This window comes from Chiloscyllium plagiosum, unplaced genomic scaffold, assembly GCF_037043375.1.
Source record: "Chiloscyllium plagiosum isolate Xiang-an unplaced genomic scaffold, Cpla_swu_hap1 HiC_scaffold_39, whole genome shotgun sequence".
Taxonomy (NCBI): Eukaryota; Metazoa; Chordata; class Chondrichthyes; order Orectolobiformes; family Hemiscylliidae; genus Chiloscyllium; species Chiloscyllium plagiosum.
The window spans coordinates 32622915-32646577 of NW_028270177.1; the positions used below are offsets into that span (position 1 = coordinate 32622915).

A 23663-nucleotide genomic window follows, 5' to 3' on the forward strand; every position below is an offset into this window, starting at 1 on the left:
ATCTGAAAGATGACACCTCTGACAGTGCAGCACTCCATCAATACTGCACTGGAATGTCAGCCTGCATTTTTCTGCTTGTCTCTGAGCAGAACTTGAACTCATGACCTGAAGTCCCAGAATACTCTTGTGCATTGTGGTATTTGTGCAATCTTTAACGCTAGAAACATGTAGAGCCAGAAACAAACTGTCAAGAGAAAGTGACTTTTCAACTCAGCTGTTATAATTATTAGATTTTCCTTTTTTAAATAACTGGATGCAACACATTTACATACATTAAATAGAAACACTGCACATTTTTAAATCATACATTGTTTAATCTCACAAAGTAATATTTGGAATTAACAAAAAAATGTTCATTGTCTTAAACAGAATTTGTTGCCAATACTATTTGTCAATGTATTTATTTACAGATTAGCACACTGGATACATCTTTGGCAAGCTGTGATTTTTTTTAAGAGTCTTGTGAGCAGTAGGACACCCTAATTCCAAACCTATCTTTCCATATCATAAAAGCAAAAAGTTAAACATTTACAGTGTATGGAATAAGTTAAAAGCCATAAAAAAAACCCAGCATAACACGCTACATTCTTAATTTCAGTATACCTCACAAAGCCTTACCACAACCTGGGGAAAAAGTTCCAATTCTGAAACTTTCAATTCTCATAAACGCAACTGATTCAGATGGAGAAAACATCCTTTGATAAAAAGAGCGTAATTAAATTACTTTTTTTTTTGGAATTACATTTACAGCAACAGAGTTGATGATATCACTGTGGAAGTAACTCTGAATCAGAGTTGCTGAAGACTCAAGGTATTAAAGAAGTAAAATACAAGGGTTGCATCTGGTCATGTTTTTCTGCTTCACTTGCCAATCCATAAGTAAAGGTACTTTTTTAGTCAGGAAGCTGGAATTTGTAAAAGGTGGCATAAGTGCACATGAAAAGGCATCTTTAATCAAACAGAACGAGAGCCAAAAGCAAGTATTGAAAGTGCCTTTTCATCCAGATAATCAAAGAATTGCAACAAAGAGCCTTTCATGCTATAAAAAAACTCATAAAAATGAAGTTTTCGGGGACTATGAGGTCCTCTTGATTCCTATCTTCATCATCTATAAAACAGGAATGTTGGAAATATTTGGCTGCATTCCTTTATATTTGAGGACTGCAGAAGGTAGTAAAATGTGTCGCTATCACCACATAATAGAAAAGGTCTTGGCTGTTTCTCAGAGAGGGTCTGAAATCCTCCATCTGTCAGTACAATGGATTGACAAATCTGTAAGAAATTCAACATCCATTTTCTGAAGAGGCGTGCGAGACATTTAGTGGCTTTCTTTGGAGCTGCAGAACGTGTCTTTGTGCAAGTTGGGGTTCTGACTATGCCTGTTTCGGCTACGAACAGAGGAGAACATGGTGCTGCAACCAGGCACCTTGCATTTGTGCAACTGACGAAGGTGTACAGTTTTGTAATGAGCCCTAAATGTCCCTTTATTACTGTACATCTTCTGGCAGATGTTGCACATAATTGGTGAATGAGAAGGGATTTGCATCAAGTGATCAATAGGTTCCTCGACCACAGTAGCTAGCTGGTATATTTTATCTTTCACCATTAAATCAGAATGCTCAAAAACATCCTCATCATTCACAGGAACTGCTTCATCACTCCCGGCATCTGAATCCCACGAATGGATACTACTTCCTGACTTGACACTGGACGTAGTACTAAGATCCAGCACACTCCCATCATAAAGACCATCACCTCCTTGAGCATCGTTAGTCTGCTCTTGACCATTGCCGTGAGAAACCACAAAATGTTCAGTTTTGCTCTTTCCTTTCAGTATTACTGGAGTCTGTCCAATGTGAGTTCTTACCAGAACATCTTTGTAAAGTTCCTTCGTTAGAAGGGGGCTGTTGTTGATGTTTTGGGTCTCACATGAACCTTTGGTCAGAAGTTTGTGATGAAGATTGATGTTCGCACTGTGTCTGAAGATGAGGAAAAGGAAACATCAAATAAATTAGTCCATTTGCTGGCATTGGGTGAAAATGCAATTGATAGATCAAAAGGTGCAAATCTAATGGAAGCACAACATTCATTAATATCCTTCCGATGTGCAGTTCTCCACAGTTTAATTAGAAAGGTGTTGCCAGGGTTGGAGGGTTTGAGCTGTCGGGAGAGGCTGAATAGGTTGGGGCTATTTTCCCTGGAGGGTTGGAAGCTAAAAGGGAAGTTTATAAACTCATTAGGGGCATGGATTCGGTAAATTGCCAAGGTTTTTTCCCCTGGGTAGTGAGGTCCAAAACTAGAGGGCATAAGTTTACGGTGAGAGGGGAAACATTTAAAAGGGATGTAAGAAGCAACTTTTTCACACAGAGGGTGGTGCATGTATGGAATGAGCTGCCAGAGGAAGTGGTGGAGGCTGGTACAACTATACCATTTAAAAGACATCTGGATGGGTGTATGAATAGGAAAGGTTCAGAGCGATATGGGCCAAACGTTGGCAAATGAGACTTGATTAATTTAGGATATTTAGTCAGCCTGGATGAGTTGAACCAAAGGATCTGTTTCTGTGCTGTACAACTCTATGACTACAAGAAATTATTTATTGAATGGATCTCCTGTGTACTTCTCACTGATTGGAGAATGTGTTCTTGAAAAATACAGTACATCATGCAGTACTGTGTGCGATTTGCCCTGTCATTTTTGACAAAAATGAATGTTAGCTATTTGTACGTGGACCTTCCCTGGCAGTGTACTTGGAAAACTGTATCAGGGATGTGATGATTGTAATGTATTCATCCACTGAAATGATAATATGAATTTAATTGAAAGTGCTGCTGCTTAAACAGAGACTCAGGTTTATCAAAGGTTAATTGTTTTGTTCAGGGAATTTTGCAGAATGGAATGTGATGCCCAATTTCAGGTTATAGGTTAGCAGCCAACATCAAACATATTTTGTATTAAACAGTAAACAGTGATTTTTAAACGATGTATTGGGAATTCCATTCTGTGAATGACCATTTTTATCCATGGAATATTATAAACGGCCTTAATGAATTACTGTCAGTTCCTTTGGATTTAACTTTATTTTTTTATCTTCCCTGTTGTTTTAAACTTCATGGTGGTAGACTGTGATTTACTGGAGCTGCACACATTAAGGCACGGTCAAGAAAGGTAAAAAGCTTGCATTTGTATAGCGGCATATCAGATCCTCAAAGTTCTAAAGGGCTTTTCAACTAAAAGATTGGCCTATCATAATGTAGGTAAATAGGGTTTATTGTAATTCTGGGAGAGCTCTTACTAAGTGTTGTTAATAGGGAATGACTATTACAGAAAAAGAAGATTATACAAGATGTTGGTGAGGTCTCTTAGAGTCATAGAGATGTACAGCATGGAAACAGACCCTTCAGTCCAACCCGTCCATGCCGACCAGATATCCCAACCCAATCTAGTCCCACCTGCCAGCACCTGGCCCATATCCCTCCAAACCCTTTCTATTCATATACCCATCCAAATGCCTTTTAAATGTTGCAATTGTACCAGCCTCCACCACATCCTCTGGCAGCTCATTCCATACCGGTACCACCCTCTGTGTGAAAAAGTTGCTCCTTATGTCTCTTTTATATCTTTCCCTTCTCATCCTAAACCTATGCCCTCTAGTTCTGGACTCCCCGACCTCAGGGAAAAGACTTTGCCTATTTATCCTATTCATGCCCCTCATAATTTTGTAAACCTCTATAAGGTCACCCCTCAGCCTCCAACGTTCCAGGGAAAACAGCCCCAGCCTTTTCAGTCTCTCCCTATAGCTCAAATCCCCAACCCTGGCAACATCCTTGTACCTTTCAAGTTGAACAACATCTTTCCGATAGGAAGGAGACCAGAATTGCATGCAATATTCCAACAGTGGCCTAACCAATGTCCTGTACAGCCGCAACATGACCTCCCAACTCCTGTACTCAATACTTTGACCAATAAAGGAAAGCATACCAAACACCTTCTTCACTATCCTATCTACCTGTGACTCCACTTTCAAGGAGCTATGAACCTGCGCTCCAAGGTCTCTTTGTTCAGCAACACTCCCTAGGACCTTACCATTAAGTGAATAAGTCCTGCTAAGATTTGCTTTCTCTGGAGTACTGTTTCCAGTTCTGGTTGTCCTGTCATAGGAAGGATATTATTCAGCTAGAGAGGGTTCAGAAGAGATTTGCCAGGATGTTGCTGGGAATGGAGAATTTACGTTATAAGGAGAAACTGGATAGGCTAGGATTTTTTCACTGGAGCGTAGGAGGTTGGAGGGTGACCTTATAGAGATTTATAAAATCATGAGGGGCACAGATAAGGTTAATGGCAAGTGTCTTTTCCTGAGGCTGGGGGATTTCAAGACTAGGGGACATATTTTTAAGGAGAGAGGAGAAAGATTTTAAAAAGATATGAGGGGTAACATTTTTTACACAGGGGTTCGTGTGTGGAATGAGCTGTCAGAGGAAGTGATGGATGCAGGTACAGTTACTTCTGGATACTTTTAAAAGATATTTGGATAAGTACATGAATAAAAAAAGTTTAGAGGGATGTGGGACAGGAGCAGGCAGTTTCGGATTATGGTTGGCATGGACTGGTTGGACCAAAGGGTCTTTTTCTGTGCTGTAGGACTCTATGACTCTTAGAACCTGGAGTCTGATGGTGCTTGAAGATGGAACTTGAGATTTGATTTACTTGAGCCATGGAATTTGCTGGCACGGAGAAAGATGCTATGATTTTTGCAAGGAGGAGGCACAATAAGGGATTCATGGGGTACAGAAATGCTGTGGGGTGAAATCTTAGTGTCAGAGACCATTCTGGGGAAGGAGGGGACTGGCAGCTCTTAGGATGCTGTTAATGTCTTGAGCATTGAGGCAATGTTTGGTTGTTCAGGAGTCAGAAGTGGGAACCTGGGTGAAGTGACTTTCTGCACTCAGTGAGGGAGAATCTTGTCCTCTTGCATTACTGAGGGAAGGGATTATAGCTTATGGCTTACTGGTGTCAGAAATATAGGGGAAGAGCAGTCTTGTGATTAGTTTTCATAGAATCATCTTAGTTTACAGTATAGGAGGCAATTCAACCCATCATGTCTATACTGGCTCCTGAAAGAGCTTCCCAGCTAATCCCATTCTCCAGCCCTATCTCCGTAGCCCTCTAACTTCATGACTTTTAAATATATCTCCAGCTCTCTTTTGTAACCTCCTATGGAATCCACCTCCCCCACTCTCCCAGGAAGCACATTCCAAATCCAAACAACTCTCTCAGTAATAAGTCTCTCCCATCTCACTCCTCGCTATCTTGCTGACAAACTTGAAATTATACTCTATGCCTCTATTTATAAACCCAAGGATCCTATTAGCCTTCTTCACAACAGTTTCACCTTGTTGGATCACCTTCAGAGAATCATGCATGTGAAGCCCATGGTCCCTCTGCTCTGTTACCCCCCTCAATGCTGCACCATATGGAACCCACCTCCCCCACTCTCTCAGGAAGCACATTCCAAATCCAAACAACTCTCTCTCAGTAAGAAGTCTCTCCCATCTCACTCCTCGCTATTTTGCTGACAAACTTGAAATTGTGACCCCTAGTTACTGACATACCAACTAGTTGAAACAAAATATCCTTCTTTACGCTGTCAAAAGTGTTCTTCATTTTGAAAATCTCAGTAAGGTCACCTCTAAATCTTCTGTGCTCCTCAGAGAATAAGACCAATTTCTCTAATCTTTCCTTGTATCCAAAATCCCTCATTCCTGGTATTTTTCTACTAAATCTCCTTTAACTCTGTCCTGGCATGAACAGTTTTCTTAAATAAGAACTGAACACAATACTCCAAATGTGGTCTGACCAATGATTTGTGGAGGCGTAGCATCACTTCCCCACTTTTATACTCTATGCCTCTATTTATAAACCCAAGGGTCCTATTAGCCTTCTTCACAACAGTTTCACCTTGTTGGATCACCTTCAGAGAATCATGCATGTGAAGCCCATGGTCCCTCTGCTCTGGTACTCCCCTCAATGCTGTACCATTGAGCCTGTATTGTTTCTCTGTGTTTCTTCTGCCAAAATACATTACCTCACATTTCTCTGCATTGAAATTCACCTGCAAGGTATCTTCCCATTTGGCCGACTTGTCAAAGTCCCTCTGAAATCACTCAACATCATCCTCATAATTCACTATTCTCTCTAGCTCAGTATCATCTGTAAATTTACAGAATTTTCCCTCAACACCCACCGCTAAACCATTTACACTGGTCAGAAAAAGCAAGGGTTCCAACATTGATCCCTGGGGAGTCACCATTTCCAACTCGTCTCAATTCTGAGAAATGCCCATCTATACTTATCTTCTGTTTCCTATCTTTCAGCCAACCTCCAATCCATGCTGCCAAGGGCCAATCAATTCCACACAATTCTAATTCAAACTGTTATGCAGCACCATAAAAGGCCAAAACTACAACATTCAGAGCACTACCTGTGTCACCTTGTCAAATAAATCAATTTAGATGCAAAGAGTGGGACAGTGGATTTACTTGGAGATTGATATATTTTGAAAAGATTGGTTTGGTGGGATTGCTTTGGGGATTGACACACATTGAAGAGAGTGGGTCATTGGGATTGGTGTGGGGACTGATGAACGTTGAAGAGAGTGGCACATTGGGTTTGGTTTGGGATTGGTGCATATTGATGAAATTGGGACATTGTTTTGGTTTGGGGACCAATACAAATTGAAGAGAATGGGACATTGGGGTTGGTTTGGGGGACTGATAATATTGAAGAGAGTGAGTCATTGGGATTGGTTTGGAGACTGATAATATTGAAGAGAGTGGGGCATTGGGATTGGTGTGGGGACTGATGAACGTTGAAGAGAGTGGCACATTGGGTTTGGTTTGGGTTTGGTGCATATTGATGAAATTGGGACATTGTTTTGGTTTGGGGACCAATACAAATTGAAGAGAATGGGACATTGGGGTTGGTTTGGGGGACTGATACACATTGAAGAGAGTGGGGCAGAGTTTTGGTTGCATGTAGCAGGCCCCTTGTTTCAGGTTTCATGAGTTGGGGGTTCTGGGGAAGAGGTAGCCTGACTAACCATGTCCTTTCAATCTCCAGGCTCAATCCAAACTCATAAAGATAGGCTTCTTCTGTCAAGTCTTTGATTTATGATTCATGGTTTATATTTGGTCTTGACTCAGCCTGCAGTCCTTGTGTAACCTCTCCCTCCCTGTAAATTCTAACATTTATATTCACTGTCATCCCATAGACTGTGTCAAAGCCTCACTACTCCCGTGGTCTTGATTACTGGCTGCACTACTTCACGTATCTGTCATTACTGATGTCCCCCTATCTTCTTCTAACCCCACTTGCTTCTCCAACCTGCCCTGGGAAGAAAAACCTCACTCCCAGGCAGTAACAAATGCTTGGAGCCATTGCTTCGGATTATAATCTGCAGCTAGTTTTAATGCTCTTTCATTCCAATCCTCACATTGGTAATTGAGCACACAAAGTGGAGGATTGCTGGGCCAGTGTCGGCAAGTGCATCTGGTCAAAAAAAACAGCGACAGTGGGTCAGTATGGACTCCTGCACAGACCTTGAGGTTGGTCTCAGACACATCATAGAAACACAGAACACAAGTAGGCCCTTCAGCCCTTCGAGATTGTTCTGCCATTCATTATGATCACAGCTGATCACCCAGTTCCATAGCTTATTCCTACCTCCCCCCACCCATATTGTTTGATCCCTTTAGCCTCAAGGGCTATAACCAACTCCTTCTTAAAATTATCCATTTTAGCCTTAACTGCTCTCTGCGGTAGCAAATTCCACAGGTTCACCACTCTCTGGGTGAAGACATTTCTCTTCATTTCAGTCTTAAGTTGTTTACCCATATCCTTAGACTGTGACCCCTAGTTCCAGACTCCCCTGCCATTGAGAACAGCCTTCCCGCATTTCAACTGTCAAGTCCCATTAGAATTATATATGGTTCTCTGAGATTTCCCCACTTACTGTTCTTGTCTCTGACAGAGTTACATACATTGTGTGGAAAATCATTTGAAAATTTTCTTCCGCTTTATAGTAAATTGCCTTTCTTTTCTGAATGCAGCTGACATTTATCTCTTTTAGAGATATTTAAATATGACTGAATGAAATATAATTATTTTGCATTTTTGGAAGAAGTTTGAGCTGAGGTTGAATGAATTGTAAACACAGGAGTTTGACACAGATTAAATTAGATTCCCTACAATATGGAAACAGGCCCTTCAACCCAACAAGTCCACACCAACCCTCTGAAGAGCAACCCACCCAGACCCATTTCCCTCTGACTAATGCAACTAACACTATATGATTCCTGAAGAAGGGCTTATGCCCGAAACATCGATTCTCCTGTTCCCTGGATGCTGCCTGACCTGCTGCGCTTTTCCAGCAACACATTTCCAGCTCTGATCTCCAGCATCTGCAGACCTCACTTTCTCCTATGGGCAACTTAGCACAGCCAATTCACCTAACCTGCATATCTTTAGATTGTGGGAGGAAACCCATGCAGACAAGGGGAGAATATGCAAAACTCCACACGGACAATCACTCGAGGCTGGAATCGAACCTGGGTCACTGGCGCTGTGAGGCAGTAGTACTAACCATTAAGTCAGCATGCCACCCCAATGTATGAACATAACTGACACAAATGATGCGAAGTATGCAGAACCACTGGTCTAGTATTAAGCTTCAAGAAAGTGTGGAATTAAGTAATCTTCATTGCTGAATGGTAAAGAATGGCAGTGGGGTCACTAAAATTAGTGGCTCAGAAAATTGGGATGGAAGGAGAAACAAATGATTTTCAGACAGCCTACTGCACTGGTTCTTGACAGGATGTATATTTGGAAGTGACAGTAAGATAGAGACAGATTTTGGCAAGATTTCCCAACCTCCTCTTTTTCCAAGCGACTGAGGGCAATTCTTGTCCACCTGCTTTCCACCATGCCCAGCCCACCCTCTGCTGCCTCCGCACAGTCTGTTGGATGGTCAACTATTGCCCTTCTCTGTATCTCCTTCAAAATGACCATCCACTTGGTCTTTGCAACCAGGACGAGTTTCAGCAAGTTTGCATTGGCATCATGGCATGAACTGAAACTTGGCTCACAGGAAATGGCCACCTTGTCTTCAGGGAATGAAATATTAGCACAGATCAGGAATTAGCAAACTAATAAGAAACAGAGGGTTGGGATAAATGGGACATTCTTGGCAAACTAAATAGTGGCACACCACAGGGATCAGTGCTATGACCTCAAGTATTTATGATCTATAATAATGACTTGGATGATCTTTATTGTAGAGAGATTTGCCATTAGTACAAAGATACATAGGAAAGCAAGTTGTGAGGAGCATGCCAAGAATCTGTAATAGGATTTAGAGAAGTAAAGTGAGTGGATAAAAAATTGGCAGAATGAAGTATAATTTGGCTCAAGATGAGATTGTCCACTTTGTTAAGAAGAATAGAACAGTAGAACATTATTCAAATGGAGAGAGACTGCAGAGTGCTGCGGTGCACAAGGATGTGGGTACCCTTGTACATGAATCACAAAATGAGGGCACAGCAAGGAATTAGGAAGGGAAATAGAATCTTGCCCTTTATTGCAATAGGAACACAGGATTTACCAAAACTGTATACTGGTTAGACCACACTTGGACTGTTGGTTTCCAATTAAGGCGAAAAAACATTTTCAAATAAATCTTCTCAGAGATGTTATTATACACCACTGGAGAAGGTGAAACTTGAACCCAAGCACTACAAGAGTTCTCATTTAAGGAGGGGTTGGAAGCAGTTCACAGATGTTTCATTAGGCTGACTCAAAGAATGAAGGGATTATCTTTCAAGGAAATGTTGAGTGCGTTGGGCCTGTACTCAGTGGAGTTTAGAGGAGTGAGATGTGATCTTAGTGAAAGATGTAAAATTCTGAGGGGAAATGACAAGCTAGATGCTGAGAGAATATTTCCCCTGATGGGGAAATCTAAACTAGGGAGCTTAAAAGTTTAAAACAATATAAAAGTAAGAGGTCTCCCACTTAAGAAAGAGATGAAGAGGATTTGTTTCTTGCAGAGGATTCTTTGTCTTTGAAATTCTTTTGCACAGGCAATAGTGACAGCTGGGCCATTGAATACATACAAGTTTGATGTAATCAGATTTTTGACTGACAATCAACGTAAGAATGATGGGGAGGGAGTTGCTTTGCAGTGGATGGGCAAGAAGGTGGAATTAAGGCCAAAATCTGATCATCTATAAACTTACCTAATGGCAGAAAAGGTTCAATAGGTCAAATCCTTAAGGTTGGAGTGGCTTAATACAAACTGATGGAGGAAATGTATGTTAATGAGGAGTTTGGATTGAGCTTTGCTTCTGCACCTATTCCTTATGATATTAAGTTCCTTACTGTGTATTTGCAATTCCATCAACTTCTCTGTGTGTACCATACAGTAGCACTATGCACACTCTCACAAAATCCTTGACCTCTCTCTACTCTTTTAGAAGCTGTCTCTCCTTTGACCACATTAAATCATTTTTGAGATTTGCTAACATTGGCAAAGTCTTGCATTCCATTCCACGTAGGAACATAGGAACAGCAGTAGGCCATTCAGCCCTTCAAACTTGTTCCACCATTTGATGAGATGATGGCTGAACCGTGGGCTAACTCCATGTAACTGCTTTTGGCCCATATCCCTTTAATATCCTTGCTTAACAAAAATCATGTTCATCTTCACTTTTTGTTGTTTCCAACTTTTTGAAAACAAAATGAATTCAAATATAAATGTAGATTACAGAGGTGGGATTTCAATTTATGCTTGCTGAATTTTTGTCTGGGCTTCGGGATTGCTACTAATATACACACTATATGATTGTACTCTGTGTCACTCATTTAATCTCTCCTTCAAAATCTTCACCTTTTATTAACCCCGCAGGCTCAATCCAAACTCCTCATCAAGGTACATTTCCTTTGTCAGTTTGTATAAGCCACTCTAACCTGTTTCATTCTAAATACAGATTTTAACCTCCTTAAGCCTTTCTGTTCACATACTCACCTGTTTATTCTCATGGTCACCCCACTGATCTTGTCAGTACCTGTGACCTCTCCATTCTCTTGGTCTCACTCTTTAGCAAAACCACCACTGCCATTCTCCAATCGGCTTCCAGTCTCACTTCCTCCCCATCCCCGGGAAAAATGCAACTGTCTCTGAACAAATATAACTGCTTCTCCAAGCTCAGCCTCTGGCTTTCCATTCACCACAGCACTTCAGCAACTGTTTTTCCACTTAACCACTCCTCTATTAATGTTCTTGTCCCCAAGAAAATTGTCACTCAATTCCATCGTGATTGGGGTCAAGGGAAAGCAGGATAATCACATAAGTGAGAAAGGAACAAAAGATCTGTTACTGAGTGGTTGGAGGTGGCTTATGTAGAATATAAACAGCAGCATTAACCATTTTCTATTGGCTTGATGTAAATCATAGAATCCCTACAGTGTGGAAGTCAGCCATTCGGCCTATTAAGCCTACACTGACTGTCTGAAGAACATCCCACCCAGACCCATGCCCCTACCTTATCCCTATAACCTTGCATAGTCCATGGCTAACTCAACTTACCTATATATCCCTGAACACTATGGGCAATTTCCCATGGCCAGCCCATCTAACCTGCACATCTTTGGACTGTGGGAGGAAACCAGAGCACCAGGAGGAAACCCACACAGACACTGGGAGAATGTGCAAACTCCACACTGACTGACACCTGCAACTGGAATCAAACCCAGGTCCCTAACATTGTGAGGCAGCAATGTTAACCACTGAGCCACCGTGCTGCCCTGTCAAGTGATATGGAGTCCTCTGGGATAGAGTTCCTCTTCATGGGGTGGCACAGTGGCTCAGTGGTTAGCACTGCTGCCTCATAGCACCAGGGACCCAGGTTTGATCACAGCCTCTGGTGACTTTCTGTATGGAGTTTGTACATTCTCCCCGTGTCTGTGTGGGTTTCCTCCGGGTGGTCCAGTTTCCTCCCACAGTTCAAAGATGTGCAGGTCAGGTGAATTGGCCATGCTAAATTGCCCATAGTGTCAGGTGCATTAGTCAGAGGGAAATGGGTCTGGGTGGGTTACTCTTTGGAGGGTCGGTGTGGACTTGTTGGGCTGAAGGGCCTGTTTCCACACTGTAGGGAATCTAATGTAATCTAAAAAAGCTTGAATCAACTGGTTGAACCATTCAGTCAGGCAGCCATCTGTCCAATCCCCACCAAATGATTAAAGTTCTTAGGATCCTCCGTCAAAATAGCTCACTACTCCAGGATCAGCTTGCAATACAAAATTAACTTCCAATACCAACTCCCTTGTTCATCCCCTCACCTTTTTCACCAACTCTAGCAAACAAGTGTGACAAATTCAGAAATATATTTTTACTTGGTTTGTGCTAACCTGGTCCACTGTCCTTCCACCACCCGTCAGCACCACCCTCTCTGCAACCCCTGGGCATTCAGCTTGAGCTTGTTTTCCACCTCACCTGAAACTTATCACGTCCACCAGCTTCATCACTGCTCTCTCATCTCCATTCCCATGAAGCTGTTGTCCATCCTGCTTCCTGACCTCACCTGCATCTGACCCCACACGCTTCCCTTTAAGTTAATCTGCTCTTCAACAACATCCACCACTGACCTCCTTGTCTTCACAAACTACCTTCCCATTTCTCCCATAAAAGCAAAATACTATAGATGCTAGTAATTTGCAATAAAACAGAAAACTGTCCCATGCTGTAGCAGGTCTAGTGTTTCCTAGGCCCATCTTAAGCTACAGTGTTCCACTGGAGCTCAAAGCAAGGTTGGGGGAGGCACCACCGCATTTGCTGGAAATTTCAGCTATTGCTTCTCTGCCATTTCATCCATCCACTCCAGCACAGAATTTCTTTTTGGGTTCCCTTCTTCCTTGTCATCGGCATGCTGGCTCCCTGGAGACATGATCTGAAGAGATGGGGTCTGCTTCCATATGTCCAGCCTTACTCCTCACCCGAGGAGAAAGTGAGGTCTGCAGATGCTGGAGATCAAAGTTGAAACTTTATTGCTGGAACAGCACAGCAGGTCAGGCAGCATCCAGGGAACAGGAGATTCGACGTTTCGGGCACAGGCCCTTCTTCAGGAATTCCTGAAGAAGGGCCTGTGCCCGAAACGTCAAATCTCCTGTTCCCTGGATGCTGCCTGACCTGCTGTGCTGTTCCAGCAATAAAGTTTCAAGTTACTCCTCACCCACCTGTCTAAACTCCTTCACTGCTTCTCAGTTGTGTGTGATTTCTTATCCAGCACTCAGGCTTGGATCAGTACCAAATTCCTCCATTTTGGGAGCTCCTATCCTTGACCCTGTTATCAATTCCACATCCTTGCCACTAATTCCATCCTTCTCTTTCCAGCCACCATCTACTAGAAGCTTCCATGTGACTTGTATCGTGCCCGTCACAAGGACGGCTAACTTTCCCTTCTGTCTTCCTCTGCTCAGACACTAAGCCAGGTGTAACTGCCCCAAAGCTCTCCTAGCCAACTCCCAATTCTCAATTTTCTGGATAACACAACCCCTCTTAGTCTGGACATGTCTTCTTTACTGTAATCACACCAAGCCTAGCACACCCCCACCCCGAACGACTGTTTTTCCATATGAACCATCTATCTTGAAGTCATTCCTTTTAAAATTCTCATCTTGAAATTTCTTTATGGCTTTATCATCTCTAGCCTCGTCACATCCTGTAAACCCACAACCATCCCGTCCCTCGATTCTCTGCTCTGATTCTCTGCACCCTCCTCATTTCACTTCACGATAGCCAAGCCTTCAGCCAATTAGATCACTCGCTCTGGAATTTGCTTCCTGAAACTATACACACTCCCCATCTATCTCCTCAATTAAGATTCTTCTTACAACCTCTTTAGCCCCTGTCCTCTTTGGCTTACCATTCATTGAATCTGATTACATGTCGGCCTAGCACCCTGGGACATTTTTCTACATCAAAGGAAATTTACAAATGCATGTTGATATTCTGAGTGAATGATTGAGAGACACATAAAATAAAAGATACAGACTTTCTCAGGCTTGACTGTAAAACCTTTTCACAGTTAGAAAGCTCAAACATTGCTCTCCAGGCATGGAAATGCAGGAGGTGGGAATGTGGCTGTGCCCAGCTACAGCACATGATGGATAGCTGTTGACTGGGGAGATTAAGGAGACACAGCTGTTCAGGGGGTATGTCAGTGTTATTAAAGTGTGGTGATGGAAAAGCACAGCAGGTCAGGCAGCACCTGAGGAGCAGGAGCGTCGACATATCAGGTATGTGGGGGTGGGGGAGCAGTGCCCAAGGGGGCTGAGAGATAAATGGGAGGGGAGTGGGGCTGGGGAGAAAGTAGGCTGGGAAGGGGATAGGTAGTTACAGGTGGGCGGTAATGGTGATAGGTTGGAGTGGAGGGTGGAGCAGATAGTTGGGAAGGAAGATGGACAGGTAGGACAGTTCAAGAGGGTGGTGCCAAGTTGGAAGCTTGAATCTTGATAAAGTGGGAGGAGATGAGATGAGGAAACTTGTGAAATCAACATTGATGGCGTGTGGTTGAAGGGTCCCTAGGTGGAAGATGAGGCGTTCTTCCTCCAGGCAACAGGTGGCTAGGACTTGGCGGTGGAGGAGGCTCTGGACTTGCATGTCTTTGGGCAAGTGGGAGGGGGAGTTGAAGTGGTCCACTACAGGGTGGTGGGGTTGTTGGGTACCTGTGTCCCTAAGATGTTCTATGAAACATTCCTCAAGTTGGCATCCTGTCTCCCCAATGTAGAGGAGTCTGCATCGAGAGCAACGGACACAGTAGATGAGTTGTTCACATGTGTAGGAAAATTTCTTCTGGATTTGGAAGGATCCTTTGGGGCCTTGGATGGAGGTGAGGGGGGGATGTGTGGGAGCCGGCATGACAGTGTTATTAATGTGACTAAAATAGGATAAAATCAGAAAATCATGGCTCCAGATTGACAGGAATTGGTGGGGGGGAGCCTAATCTGGAGTACCAAAACAGAGTTAACCCTTTGTTGATGAGGCCTGCAGGAAGAAAATCTTTGAGTGGCCTTTCAATAACGATTCCCAGCCTGGCGAATTTGGTTTCACTCATTTGTGAGATGTGGCATTGCCAGCTGGTCAGCATTTATTACCCGTTCCTAGTTGCCCTTGAGAAGGTGGTGGTGAGCTGCCATCTTGAACCACGGCAGTCCACCTGCTGTGGCTTGACCGATTATGCTATTAGAGAGTGAATTCCAGGATTTTACCCTAGTGACAAAGAAGGTACAGAATGGGTGACCAGCACAGAGGAGGTCCTGCACACCAAAGACCCCAGTTTGACAATTACCAGATAACCCTCTCCAAGTGTGAATGCTTGCTGTGATTCCATCCCACAGGAATGAGGACTCCCTCAGCACCTCATCCAAATGGCTATTCCTAATATAAAGCCATACAGCATGGAAACAGATCCTTCAGTCCAATCAATCCATGCAGAATATAATCCCAAACTAAGCTAGTCCCACCTGCCTGCTCCTGGCCCATATCCCTCCAAACATTTCTCATTTGTGTACTTATCCAAGTGTCTTTTAAACGTTGTAATTGTACCCACATCCACATCCACCACACGTAAACCACTCTCTGTGTAAAAAAACTTCCCCTTCATGTCTTGTTTAAATCTCTCCCCTTAAAAATATGCCCTCTTGTCTTGAAATCCTCCATCCTAGGCAAAAGACAAGTACCATTGACTATCCAGACTCCTCATGATTTTATAAACTTCTATAAGGTCTCCTCTCACCCTCCTATGCTTCAGTCAAAACATCCCAGCCTTTCTTTATAAACTCAAACTATCCATTCCTGTCAACATCCTGGTAAATGTCTCCCGTAACATCTCCAGCTTAATTATATCCTGGGCGACCAGAACTGGCTTCACTAATGTCCTCAACATGACTTCCCAACTCCTGTACTCAATGTGAGTCAATGCAGTGCATTTCTGTTGGTGAGTCAACAGGGAAGGGGACTGAACCCCCCCCTCCCCCCCCCCACACCTCCAACCCCACCCTCTGCCTTCCATTTCTCACAGAAGCTGTGACCATCCCCCTCCCCCCCCCCCCCTCCCTCCTGGCACTGAGGCTGACATCCGGTAACTCAGGGATCAGACTGGATCTTCATTGAATCCCTACAGTGTGGAAACAGGCCATTTGGCCCAACAAGTTCACACCATCCCTCCAAAAGTATCCCACCCAGACCCATTCCCCTAACCTACACATACCTGAATACTATGGGCAATTTAACACGGCCAATTCACCTGACCTGCACATCTTTGGACTGTGGGAGGAAACTGGAGCACCCAGAGGAAACCCACGCAGACACGGGGAGAATGTGCAAACTCCACACAGTCAGTCGTCCAATGCTGGAATCGAACCTGGCCCTGTGAGGCAGCAGTACTAACCATTGAGCCACTTCTCCTGGAATTTTGGGTTCAGCTCCTCACAGGTTAAATTTGCCAGAACAGCAGTTCTCTTTTAAATTTAATTGGGAGCTGAAATTCTGTCCTAAAGCCACTCATTGTATATTATTTTAAATAAGTCCTGCGCAAGCCATTTTATTTTGCACCTGAAAGCAATTGGGAGCTTTAATGTTTCTATTAAAACAACGAGAGGGCAAATTTAATGGTGAGCCACTTGAAAGATTGATCTCTCTTCAGCCACTATACTTGTCACCCCCAACCACCCCCCACCCCCGCAGTCCAATTTTATTTGCTTCCTGTTCCTCTGCACCTCAGTTACAGCTCGGACTCCCTGGGCTCGAAGCAGGTCGTGCAGCCAAAGTTCCATACAGCACCGTCTCAGACACAGCCCTGCTTTCTGTACCTGGGCCAGGCACGAGTGCTGTTTGCCAACAGGGGGAATCCAGGCAAAAGGTTCTCAAAACATGCAACTGTGCGAATGCGAGACGACGTGAATCAGTACATTATTGAACGGAATGCTTTTGGCTTTCGGGAAAAAAAAGAAAACAAGACAAAGCAAAAAAAAAAGCAAAAAGCAACTTTTCACTGACCTGTCCCTACTACGCCTTGATGGGAAAGCTGCGTTGCAACCTCCAACTGTGCACAGGTGCATCTCCTTTAGATGCACATTTTTGTAATGCAACTTAACACTGTAAGAACTTTTAAACACCTTCTTGCAGACATAGCAATAGTTAGGATTAGAAGTACCCTGATTATCCCCCTTATCTGCGACTGGCTGCAGATATGTGCAGCCATTCACCGCTGGGCTCTCGGAACATGGTGAGCCAGGCCTCTGAGGCAGTAATGCACTGCTAAAGCCTCCATTCAGCAGCCTGTACTGCACTTCTTTAGAATTGTTGGTGGGTTGTAACCAACCTTCTGATTTAAATACCAGGCCCTCGCTACTGTCAGGTTCAAACTCCATTCGTTCCTCCCCAGGACACGAAATGATTACAGTTTTTGCCTGCGCATAAGCATCTCCATTTTCCAAGTGAAGGGAGCTGTTGACCGATTTCCCCTCAGTATCTGCTCCAGTGTTGATAGACATCAAATCAGGCCGCTGCTGCCCTTTGAGGCTCTGCTCCTCCAAGTCAGACAAATAACTCAGCCCACTTTCTGTTCTTTCTAAACCATCCTTGACATGCTGAAACTCACTGTCACTTCTCTGCAGTGCAGCTGCCGCACTGTCAGGAGCTCCACCTTCGGAGTCCTCTAAGTCTTCCATACTTTCTTTCTCGATTTTAACTGGCATGCTCGATTTCCGGGATTTCTTTTTCGGCACAGGATCTCTTGCAGGAGGCTGCCCTGGGACTGAGGGAGCTGTGACTGGCAAATGTGGGAGGGCGCCTTGGGGGATGGCGAGTTCAGATGGTGGCACCAGGCTGCGATAGAATGGGAGAACCGGCTGAACGGTCTTCAGGTTTTGAAACATGTTGCTGTGCCCGGCATTGGGAATGCCAATCTGAACGCTGTTCTGAGGGGCTGGCTCTGCACGGGGATTATCAAACCCTGAAAGTGACCGGGCATCGGTGCCAAGGCAGTTGCTGATATTGAGCTTCCTGTTATTGACTTGGATGACTGTTGTTAAGGAGCAGTTTCTCAGATCTTTGTCACGGTTGTTTTTCATGGTCGGCATGTGAAGCCTGGGGTTGGGATTGGAGCTGTGGCGATTACGGCTACGTAGGGAACTAAAGACCATATTGCAACCTTCCACCGTGCACCTGTGCTTAATCTTCAGGTGAACAGCATTGTAATGAATCTTTAATGTGCCTTTATCATAAAAAGTCTTTTCACATGCACTGCAGTAAACACGCCCCTTGTTTGTTAGGGAAGCGGCTTTCTCTAAGGATTTCACTCTGACATGAGAAGGCACATACCGTTGCTCAACATCGTGTTTCGGTGTTACACTGAGTGCAGGGGATGCCACGGCACTGGGCTCATTGGTGGACTTATTCTTTGTATCGTGGTGAATACCATCTTGGGAGTTCTGGCTGGTTGCCTCAGGACTCGGGAAAGAGTCAGCCTGGGCGTTCGAAAGGAAACTCTTGCTGAGGGGAACGGGAATGTCTTGCTTGGATTCTCGTGGCGTGTCTTGAGACTGATCAAGGAGGAAACTGTTGGGAGACGCCCCCAGCAGAGGCATTGGGATAGGATTAAAGAACTGGAATGGTAGCATAAATGCCAGATTGTTCACGATGTTCTCAAAGTGATGAGTGCTGCTGGCATTGATTTTCTCAGGCTGGGTGACTAGCGCAGGGTTTCGGGTTTGGTTGCTGCTTTCTATAAAGGTTCGGATGTCAGAGTTAGTTTTGGTCTGTGGGACGACAACAGCATGTCCCTCCTTCTCCTGAATTGCCATGAGTTCAACGATGGATTTGGTCTCTCCGAAACGAAGGAATTGGTTGAGGGAGACCATTTCTTCCTCATAGGTCATTATGCTCCACCGATCAAGTACTTTTCCTGAGGCATCCTGCAATACAAGAATTGACATGGAATAAAACTCTAATGTAGTTTGGCATGATATACTTTATTGACAATGCCTGTTTCCCTACGGGTGATGGGCACCGTCTCCATTGGCACACAGCAAAGTGCTGTGGGCAAAGACTCAAGATTTTCTTGTTTATGCTGGTACCCAGCAATCAGCACAGATTCAGAATGTCGCCCCTATTGTATCAGCTCCAGCAAACAATGGTCTAGTTTGTAAACAAGCATTTCCTCTGGCTCCCATGTAATGTGACAATTGACAATTAGATTAGATTCCCTACAGTGTGGAAACAGGCCCTTCGGCCCAACAAGTCCACACCCAGACCCATTTCCCTCTGACTAATACACCTAACACTATGGGCAATTTAACAAGGCCAATTCACCTGACCTGCACATCTTTGGACTGTGGGAGGAAACCGGAGCAGCCGGAGGAAACCCACGCAGACACGGGAAGAATGTGCAAACTCCACACAGACAGGTTAAGGATGGGGCTAGTTTTCTCTCTCAGCTCTCGCTCTTTGCCAGCTGAGGCAAGATGAACTATTCAGGATGTGAAAAGTGGTGCGGAAAAATACTATTTTTCTTCGGGTCAACTTACCACTTCAAGAGGATGCTCCACCTTTAGAGAGGAAACTGAAAACTCAAAATAAGTGCTCACATGAGTTGAATGAACATTGATAAAAATTCTGGATTAGTGGTGCTGGAAGAGCACAGCAGTTCAGGCAGCATCCGAGGAGCAGCAAAATCGACGTTTCGGGCAAAAACCCTTCATCAGGAATAAAGGCAGTGAGCCTGAAGCGTGGAGAGATAAGCTAGAGGAGGGTGGAGGTGGGGAGAAAGTAGCATAGAGTACAATAGGTGAGTGGGGGAGGGGATGAAGTTGATAGGTCAGGGAGGAGAGGGTGGAGTGGATAGGTGGAAAAGGAGATAGGCAGGTAGGACAAGTCCGGACAAGTCATGGGGGCAGTGCTGAGCTGGAAGTTTGGAACTAGGGTGAGGTGGGGGAAGGGGAAATGAGGAGACTGTTGAAATCCACATTGATGCCCTGGGGTTGAAGTGTTCCGGGGCTGAAGATGAGGCGTTCTTCCTCCAGGCATCTGGTGGTGAGGAAGCGGAGGTGAAGGAGGCCCAGGACCTCCATGTCCTCGGCAGAGTGGGTTACCTAGTATGCTTAAAGCCCCAAGGTAACATGATTCAACAGCTCATTTAACAACAGATACAACATCTACCTAAATAACTAACTAACCCAGTGAGTATTTATAACCAGCTGACAGACTTTGAGGTGACTCCGAAAGCATTGAAACATATCGCAAACTGGATGAGTTTTGGAAGATAATTTGAGAATGCAGGTGTGACAACACTACGGCCTTAAGAGGTCTATATTGTCCTGCATTTGTTTATGAAGAGATGTTGAGACAGAGATATAGAGCAGCCTGCTTCAAGCCAATAAAGTAAATAGCTTGTGAGGCCGTGTTTTTTTTTTAAGTTGGAAGAATAGAAGGAGTGAAGTGGGCTGGGCCGGGGGGGAGGAGGGGGTCAAGCTCCCACAGAACCAGGATTTTAGTTTAACTTTCAGTAGCAGTTGCTGGGGTCTTGAAGCTGATGTCCACTTTCTATTACAGCCAAACGTTGGGGGTTCTCTTCCTGCTGCTAGAATTGTATATAAGATCATCTATTTTACTGAATTTGCCTTTGCTAAGGGTGTGTTTATGGGATGCTACTATATCGGAACAGTTACTGCTTAGGAATTAACTAATCTATTATTCTGTTAAGGTTTCCAGTAGAGTTAAGGTGAGATAATTCTTCTTCCTTTTGTTTGGATTATAACTATAGTAAAGAATAAAGTGTGTTTTGCTTCAAGCTTGGTAGTTTGGCCAAATGAATTACATCTAGAACACGATGCCTTACACGTTCCCACTCAAAATAAGAAAAGGTTGGAGTCTAGGGTATCTTCTGAATATATTTTGAGGGGTTTGATCTGGTCCATAACATAGGTTTGATGGCTTAGACTGCGTCCCCAATGATGGGGCTGGAGATGATGCTAGAGGGCAGGGAAAGGGGAGAGGGAGAGCATTGCAGTAGAGGTTTAGGTTACAACAAGGAGCTGGATAGGCTGGTACTTCTTTTCACTGGCACATAGAGGTTGAGGGCTGACCACATGGAGGTTTAGAAAATCATGAGTGCTGTAGATTGGACTAATGATAAGTGTCTTTTCCCTCGGATAGGGGATTTCAAGATTAGGGGGAGTATTTTAAAGGTGAGAGGAGAGAGATTTTAAAAAGACACGAGAGGTAATTTTTTTACAGAGGGTGGTTTGTGCGTGGAATGAATTTCCTGAGGAAGTGGTGGATGCAGGCATAGTTACAACGTTTAAAAGACACTTAAATGAGTACATAAATAGGAAAAGTTTGGAGAGATTTTGGCCAGGAGCAGGCAGGTGGGACTAGTTTAATTTGGGATTATGGTTGGCATGGATTGGTTGGACCCAAGGGTCTGTTTCCGTGCTGTATGACCCTATGGCCAGCCTCAGTGAAGTTGTACACTGGGACCTAAGGAGGAAGAAAGGCATGCTGACAGCATGAGAGAATATTTAAATAAGGATGAGGATCTGAAAAATGATGCACTGGAGCTAACTAACTCAGAAGTGATGGAAATCAGCAAATGGAAATGATGGAGAGACGTACAAAATAGATAGATGGCAGAATTACATCAGCTGGAATCTGTGCAGAATCAGGTTTGGGAAATAAACAAAACTGTTTCTAGCAAAATAAAACCAAAACAGCTGAGGAAGTGTAATCTTGAGGGGGTAAATGATATCCATGAGAGTTTCAACACTGAGGGAAGAAATGTGATGTCGGGTTTCTGCCTGTGCTGTTTAAAGGGAGTGTGTAATTAGAGTTCCACATGGACAGGGTTTGACATTCAATACCGGATCCTGAGAGATCTTGGTAGAGTGTCTGTGCAGAGCATGCTTCCTCTTACGGATGACTCGAGAGCTAAGGGGCTACAGAGGGATCACCTACAGGGATGAGGTAAAATTGTTTCTCATAAGGGGGTCTGAGAACTCTCTGAAATTCAGTGGAGAGGTGGACAGCTTCTTGGGAAGCAAAGGTGGAGGTTGAAAGGTTATTAGGAGTGGGTGGGAATACGGATTTGAGGTTACAGTAAGATCAGACATACTCTTTTTTAATCAAGGGGCCAAAGTGCCTTCACCCTGCACAAGGAGGGATTGCAAGCTGCAGTCTCTGGGTTCTGAATACTTCTTCTCGGGTAACAAAGGACACCAGCTGGGATGAATCCAAAACAGCTTCAGACTTCTCTATTCACTTGCAAGTCTTGTGGATATTGTCATCAGGGAAGTGTTGGCAAAGGGAGGGACAGCAAAACAGGACAGTTCTACCTCAGGTTGGGCCACAGCTTTCAGTTACTTACATTAAACAGAGCCAGTGAAACCAGATAGGTTCCGACAAAGGAAAAGATTGTCTTCAGATATCAGATGAGGGAAAACGGAGGTGTGGTCATCACTGTGACAATAATAATTGCACTCATATAGCACCTTTAACACAGTAAAGCATCACAAGGAGCTCCACATCAGACCAAACTTGGCCATTAATGAAAGCATGTCTTTCTCAAAACTGATGCAAAAAATTCATTTTGTATCTCTCCCATCTCCTGAGGATCAACAAATACGCGAACTCATTGATCTTTAAGGGGCCTAATTCTCTCCTCTAGTTGTTCTTTTGCTCTTAATGTACTTGTGAAATCTCTTTGGATTATCCTTAACCTGATCTGCCAAGGCTATCTCATATCCCCTCCTTGTCCTCCTGATCTCCCTTTTAAGAATACCCCTTACAATGTTTATAATCTTCAGAGATTTATTTGATCACAATTATCTATATTTAATATGTGATTCTTTCTTATTCTTGACTAGAATCTCAATATCTTTATTCATCCATTGTTTCCTACACTTATCAGCTTTAGCCTTCACTCTAACAGGAACATAATGCCTCTGAGCTCTCATTATCACACTTTTGAAAGCCTCCCACTTGTCAGTCAAGAACTTTGGAAATTCTTGTCTCATACCTTTACAGTTTGCTTTACTCCGAGTTAAGAAATTTAATTTTTTATCCTTTTCCATAAGTATTTTAAAATTAATAAAATTATGATCACTAGTCCCAAAGTGTTCCCCTACTAACATGTCAATCATTGGCCCAGTCTTATTTCCCAAGAGAAGGTCAAGTTTTGATCCTTCTCTAGTAGGTACATTTACAGTTTGATAAAAAAAAAATTTTTGAACACATTAAAACAAATTCCTCACCATCCAAGCCTTCAACACCAAGGCAGACCCAGTCAATGTTTGGAAAATTAAAATCCCCTACTATTACAACAGTATTATTCTTAGATATAGCTGAGGTCTCTCCACATATTTGTTCCTCAATTTCCCTTCGACTGCTGGGAGATCTATAGTACAATCCCATCAAGGTGATCATCCCTTTCTTAGTTCTAATTTCTACACACATAGTTTCACTTTATGATCCCTCAGAAATATTCTCTCCAATCAACTTTCCTTAATCAAAAACATCACATCCCTTCTCTTTTGCTTCTTTTTCCAACCTTCCTATA

The 23663-nt window shown here is 43.6% G+C and overlaps 1 protein-coding gene across 2 annotated transcripts in view; it reads right to left on the minus strand.

Moving 5' to 3' along the window:
- Window positions 1-209: 209 nt before the first annotated feature.
- Window positions 210-23663, minus strand: part of LOC122541072 (basonuclin zinc finger protein 1) — a 127054-nt gene continuing 103600 nt past the window's right edge. For both annotated transcript variants that reach the window (XM_043677583.2, XM_087981243.1), the window contains 2 exons: window positions 17108-19026; window positions 210-1979 (listed from right to left, as the gene is read on the minus strand). In XM_043677583.2, the coding sequence (XP_043533518.2) occupies window positions 1319-1979; window positions 17108-19026 (2580 nt within the window). In that variant the 3' untranslated portion in view covers window positions 210-1318. The remainder of the gene's footprint in view (window positions 1980-17107; window positions 19027-23663) is intronic.